Here is a 6,265-nt window from a genome sequence, read left to right on the forward strand (position 1 = left end):
CTAATCCCCCAAACTCAGACACCCGCAAACCCATTCCTATCCTTCAAACACACTCCAATCCACTCCTCCAAAACCAAACCACTCCCAAAAATCCAAAATAGCTCAAACCATCAACCGCACTGAAACCCCGGCCTCTCCCAAAACTATCCCGACTCCCCTGTCCCTGATCCCAGCACATTTCCCGACCCGTGGAGTGAAACTGCCTCTTCACATACCCCCTAAGTCCCACCTCCTCCTTCAGCCCCCAGCTCCAGGAAGTGGACTCCAGGCCTCACCCTGTGTCTATCAGTTGGACACATTGCAACGTACCATCGGACTGTGTGGTTCGGAGGCCACACCTGTACCAGGTGGCCAGGGTGTGGATGGGGAGGTAATTAGCCTCCAGCTCACAGTTGGGATTGAGCAGCAAACCATGCAGCTTGGAGACCAGGCTGGAGGCACGGCCTTTGTAGGGACCGAGAAAGACCCGCCTCTGGGCGTAGTCATTGGCGTGAAGATTGTCCCATATCAGCGGCCTTCGCTTGATGACCACTTGAACCTCCTCCACCGACTCTGGAGTGATCTCCTTGGAGATAACAGTGGACCCTAAAACGTGCAGATAGATTAAAAAAACACTCAGTTAGTTCGTTTCAGGGTAATTCTATTTTCTCCCCCTTGGCAAAGTCCATCCCTTGGGCTTCAGAAGAGCTTCCACCACCCAAAAGCATTGGGCTCCACAATCAACCAGCAGCCCCTCCTGAGGATGGGATATTCAAGTCCAAAACCTCGGAGAATACTGAGGCCGGACAAGATGTGTGATCCAGGCCAGGCCAGGCACTAAATATCCAAGGATACACGTCCTATTGAAAGGGCAGGCAGATGGGCAGAGGGGCGGGATGGGGTCACCTCATTAGTAAGAAATGAAATTAAATCGAGAGCAAGAAGTGATATAGAGTTGGAAGGCACAGAATCTGTGTGGGTAGAGTTGAGAGACGACAAAGGGAAAAAAGACCCTGAACTACCTGTTGCCTGCCACTTCAATGCACCACCCTGCTCCCTGGCCAACATCTCTGTCTCCGGCTTGCTACAGTGTTCCAGTGAAGCCCAACGCAAGCTGGAGGAACAACACCTCATTTTCCGCTTGGGGATCCTACAGCCCTCCGGACTCAATATTGAGTTCAATAATTTTAGGGCCTAAACTCTCCCATGTCCCAGCCCCCCACCCCACACACCAGGCCTTGTTACCACATAGCCTGCCATTACACACCCCCTGTTGTTAGTCACTAACAGTCCCCATGAACAACTATTCACCCTCCCAGCCTGATCGTTAGCAACTCCTTTGTCTGTCCAACTACTCTTCTCTCTCTTTAGGATCTATCCTATCGTTTACTCCCTAGCCCATCCCCCTCTCCCTTGTTTTCTGCATATAAACCGACATTTTCCCAGCCACCATCACATCTGAGGAAGGGTCACCGGACCTGAAACATTAACTTTGTTTTTTCCTTCACAGATGCTACCAGACCTGCTGAGCTTTGCCAGAAACTTCTGTTTTTGTTCCTGATTTACAGCATCCGCAGTTCTTTCAGTTTTTATTGAGACCTTGACAGGAGTTCTGTACAGGCCTCCTTGCTACTGTCAGAATGTGGGGAAGAAAGTAAATCAGGGGGATAGAAAAGACATGTAAGAAAAGCATGATTGCAATAATCCTGTGGGACGTCAACATGCAGGTTAAATCGGGTTGGTCGCGGATCTCAAGAAAAGGAATTTGTGAATTGTCGGTGGGATGTGATTTTTGGAGCAGCTTGTGGTAGAGCCCAATAGGGAACAGGCAATTCTGGATTTGGTGATGTGAAATGAGGCAGGCACGATCAGGGAGCTTAAGGTGAAGGAAGCAGTGACCATAATATGATAGAATTCGCCCTGCAGTTTGAGAGGGAGCTGATAGAATCAGATATAAGGGCATTACAGTTGAGTAACAGGAACTAGAAAGACATGAGGGAGGAGTTGGCCAGAGTTGATTGGAAGGGAAGCCCAGCAGGGAAGGTGGTAGAGCAGCAATAGCAGGAGTTTCTGGGGGTATTTCAGGAAGAACAGCAGAAATTCATCCCCCAAGAAGGAAGAAACATACTAAAGGGGAGGGTGAGGCAATCGTGGCTGACAAGGGAAGTCAGGGACAGCATAAATACAAAAGCAACAGCTGGGCAGAGCTGATTGGAAGTGGATCCTAGCAGGGAAGGTGGTAGAGCAGCAATGGCAGGAGGTTCTGGGGGTAATTTGAAAGGCACAGCAGAAATTCATCCCAAGGAAGAAGAAATATTTTAAGGGGAGGATGAGGCAACTGTGGCTGGCAAGGGAAGTCAGGGCCAGCATAAATGCAAAGGAAAAAGTGTACAATGTGATGAAGATTAGTGGGAAGCCAAAGATTTGGGAAGCCTTTAAAAACGAGCAGAGGATAAGTGAAAAATAATAGTGGGGGCGAAGATGAAATATGAGGGGAAGCTAGCTAGTAATATGAAAGAAAATTGCAAGAGATCTTTTTAGATAAACGAAAGGTAGGAGAGAGTGGACAGTGGACCACTGGAAAATGAAGCTTGAGAAGTAGCAATGGGGAACAAAGACATGGTGGAGGAACTGAGTGGGTACTTTCCATCAGGTTTCACACTGGATGACACCATCAGCACACCGGGACTTTACGGGGGTTGGGGGGCAGGGGTGAGTGTAGCGGCCATCACTAAGGAGAAGGTACTGGGGAAGCTGAGAGGTCTGAAGGTGGACCAGATGGACTACACCCCAGGGTTCAGAAGGAGATAGCCAAGGAGATTGTAGAGGCGTTGATGGTGATCTTTCAGGAATCACTGGAGCCAGGGAGGGTCCCAGAGGACTGGAGACTGCAGATGTGATACCCCTGTTTAAGAAGGGAGAGAGGCAGTAGATGGGAAATTATAGGTCAGTTAGCCTGACCTCGGTTGTTGGTAAGATTTGAGAATTCCTTATTAAGGATGGGCTTGAGGAGGAATTGGAAGTGCATGGTAAAACAGGATCGAGTCAGCGCGGCTTTATCAAGGGGAGATCATGCCTGATAAATCTATTAGAATTCTTTCAGGAGGTAACAAACAAGTTAGACAAAAGAGAGGCAGTGGGCTTGAATTTCCATGGTGCCACACAGGAGGCTGCTAAATAAGAGCCCATGGTGTTAGGGGCAAGGTACTGGCATGGATAGAGGGCTGGCTGACTGGTAGAAGGCACAGGGTGGGATAAAGGGGTCTTTTTCAGGATGGCAGCTGCTGACTAGTGGAATTCCTCAGGGGTCAATGTTGGGACCACAACTATTCATGTTATATATTAGTGATCTGGAAGAAGGAACCAAGGGCATTGTTGCTAAGTTTGCAGATGACCCAAAGATAGGTGGAGGGACAGTTAGTGTTGAGGAAGTGGGGAGGCTGCAGGAGGACTTGGACAGGCTGGAAGAGTGAGCAAAGAAGTGGCAGATGGAATATAGTGTGGAGCTGGAGGAACACAGCAGGCCAGGCAGCATCAGAGGGGCAGGAAAGTTGACGTTTCGGGTCTGGACCCTTCATTTCTGAAGAAGGGTCCTGACCCGAAACATTGACTCTTCTATTCCTCTGATGCTGCCTGGCCTGCTGTGTTCCTCCAGCCCCACACTATGTTATCTCAGACTCCAGGATCGGCAGTTCTTACTATCTCTGCAGATGGAATACAATGTGGGGAAGTGTGAGGTTATGCACTTTGTGGGAAGAATAGAGGCACAGACTATTTTCTAAACTGGGAAAGGCTCCGAAAATCTGAAACAAAGGGTGTTGGGAGACCTAGTTCAGGATTCTCTTAAGGTTAACATGCAGGTCCAGTTAGGTAGGCAAGTGCAATGTCAGCATTCACTTCAAGAGGGCTAGATTACAAGAGCACAGATGTACTGCTGAGGCTGTAGAAGGGTCTGGTCAGGCCGCATTTGGAACATTGTGAGCAGTTTTTGGCCCCACATCTCAGGTAGGATGTGCTGGCATTGCAGGGGGTCCAGAGGAGGTTTACAAGAATGACTAGTAAGGGGATCAAGGATCATGGATGATCATTCAACTCACCAAACTGAGGACAGAGATATGAGGGCAAGTGACTAAAATCTTGGTTGCTTTAAGAAGAATCTTAAAAGGAGGGAAGCAGAGAAGTTCAGGGAGGAATGCCAAAGCTTATGGCTTAGTCACATGAAGTCATTACAATAGTCACTTCAGCAAAACTTGTGAAGTGCGAAGTTGGACAGTGATCACCCTTTCTGTCTTGCATTCACATTCTTGACGATCCCTCAGCTAACCAATGTTAACATGCCTAACCTTTTCTCTGCAGTGTAAACTGGTGTGATTGTTTGAAATTTGGCATCCTTGCATTCTGTCCTGATGAGTGCGAGATGAAGTAGGGGGCGGCATGGTAGCTCAGTGGTTAGCACTGCTGCCTCACAGCACCAGGGATTCAGGTTCAATTCCAGCCTCGGGCGACTGCCTGTGTGGACTTTGCACATTCTCCCTGTGTCTGCATGGGTTTCCTCCAGGTGCTTCGGTTTCCTCCCACAGTCCAAAGATGTGCAGGCTAGGTGGATTGGCCATGCTAAATTGCCCGTAGTATTCAGGGATGTGTGGATTAGGTAGGTTATAGGGGGCTGGATCTGGGTGGGATGCTCGGAGGGTTGGTGTGGACTTGTTGGGCCGAAGGGCCTGTTTCCACACTGTAGGAGTTTTATGGCTCTACGGCAGAAAAAGATTCTTCAACCCGCCTCTTGTTTCAGCCAGATTCAAGTGCTCTCCCACCAAGCAGCTTCTGAAGCAGTTTGTTCGCTTGTAATGAATTTGGAAATCCTGAGGTTGTGCACCGGGGAGGGAACTTTCCGTCCTTACCTAGTCTGCTCAGCACATGGTTAAACCCTGAGATCAACCGACAACAGTTAATAAATGTGGTCTTGCCAATGCTGCTCGTGTTCCAATGGAATTAGGATAAAACCCGTGACAAGGCAATGAGCTACCAGAACGTCTCAGCGCAGAGTTGGAGCAGTGTATGCCTCATACCTGTCCAGATGATGCCGATGCCAGGCTGGAGCTCATTCCCTATCACTTTCAGGTAGTAGGACTTACTCAGGCTGGGGTAGCACAAGGAACTGCAGTATTCTGAAACACAATCAGAGACACAGAGCAAGCAGGAGAGGTTCACTTATTCTTTCTGGCAAGTGTATTTTAGGAATAATTACCAAACGAACAATTTATTACCAAACAAACAATATCAGATGCTGCAGGAAGGGCTGTTTCCAACAGAACCACAGTAATCATCATAGAAACATAACACCTAAAAGTTCTGCCTATGGGTGTGGGGATGGCACAGGTTTGGGAGGGGTCTGGTGAAATTCTTGGCTAAAATCTGAAAGCAGGAAATGGGTTTCACCAATTTGTACATTGTTTCGTTTCGATTAGCTACTTGGAGAGAGAGGGGCTTGTGTGGATGGGTTTGATTGTGAGTGTGTGTGCACATGAGTGACTGTGAGGGAGAGAGAGGTCGTATGTATCTGTGTGTGTGTGTGTGTGTGTGTTTGTGTGTGTGAGAGAGTGTGCTGCAAGTGAGCATTGTGTGTCTATTGCAATTATATTCTTTATATTTGAGTATTGCTGAAAACAGACACATTTTGTTGAAACTTCCTGATCAGGACACTCCACAAGAATACCATTTCAAGGGGGTTAGGGGGAAGAGAGAAAATATTTCTACTACATGCAAGGACAGTGTCGATGAGTTGATAAATGGCCTCTGATTGTGGAAGCTTTGCCATGGCATTTGCAATAATAAATGACGAATGATAGTTAACTGCCACCCTAGTTTAAATTTTAAACCAAGCATGTTGACTCTGATCAGCCCTGGGGAATGTACCAGCAAACTGCTGTCATTTATTTTGTTGAGTTGAAACCAGTACAATATGTATAATTTTAGTTCTGTTTGCAACAAAAAAAGGCCTTGTGTATAAAATATATATATAGCTGCCAGGTACGCAGGTACAACACACAGTGAGCCAAATCTTAATATACCCACCAGTTTCCCTGAATCCCCAGCATATGCAGTAAAGAGTGAACTACAGTATTTTTAGAGTCTGGAAACAGTGTCCTTTAGCAGCATTGCAGTGAAACAGTCTCAGTCTGGGAGCAGTGTCCTGCAGTCATCATCACAGTGATGCAGTGTGGGAGTGGTGTTCTGCAGTCAGTATCACAGTGAAGCAGTCTGGGAGCGGTGTCCTGCGGTCAGT

The 6,265-nt window shown here is 47.7% G+C and overlaps 1 protein-coding gene across 1 annotated transcript in view; it reads right to left on the bottom strand.

The window, feature by feature from the left end:
- The window catches only part of LOC109924748 (protein O-GlcNAcase-like), a 61,383-nt gene that overhangs the window by 33,064 nt on the left and 22,054 nt on the right, over nucleotides 1-6,265 (bottom strand). Inside the window, exons 6-7 of the mRNA XM_048601162.1 lie at nucleotides 5,049-5,147; nucleotides 310-585 (exon numbers count right to left, since the gene is read on the bottom strand). Coding sequence (XP_048457119.1) covers nucleotides 310-585; nucleotides 5,049-5,147 — 375 coding nt within the window. The remainder of the gene's footprint in view (nucleotides 1-309; nucleotides 586-5,048; nucleotides 5,148-6,265) is intronic.

Source organism: Rhincodon typus, chromosome 1, assembly GCF_021869965.1.
Source record: "Rhincodon typus isolate 14 chromosome 1, sRhiTyp1.1, whole genome shotgun sequence".
Classification (NCBI taxonomy): domain Eukaryota; kingdom Metazoa; phylum Chordata; class Chondrichthyes; order Orectolobiformes; family Rhincodontidae; genus Rhincodon; species Rhincodon typus.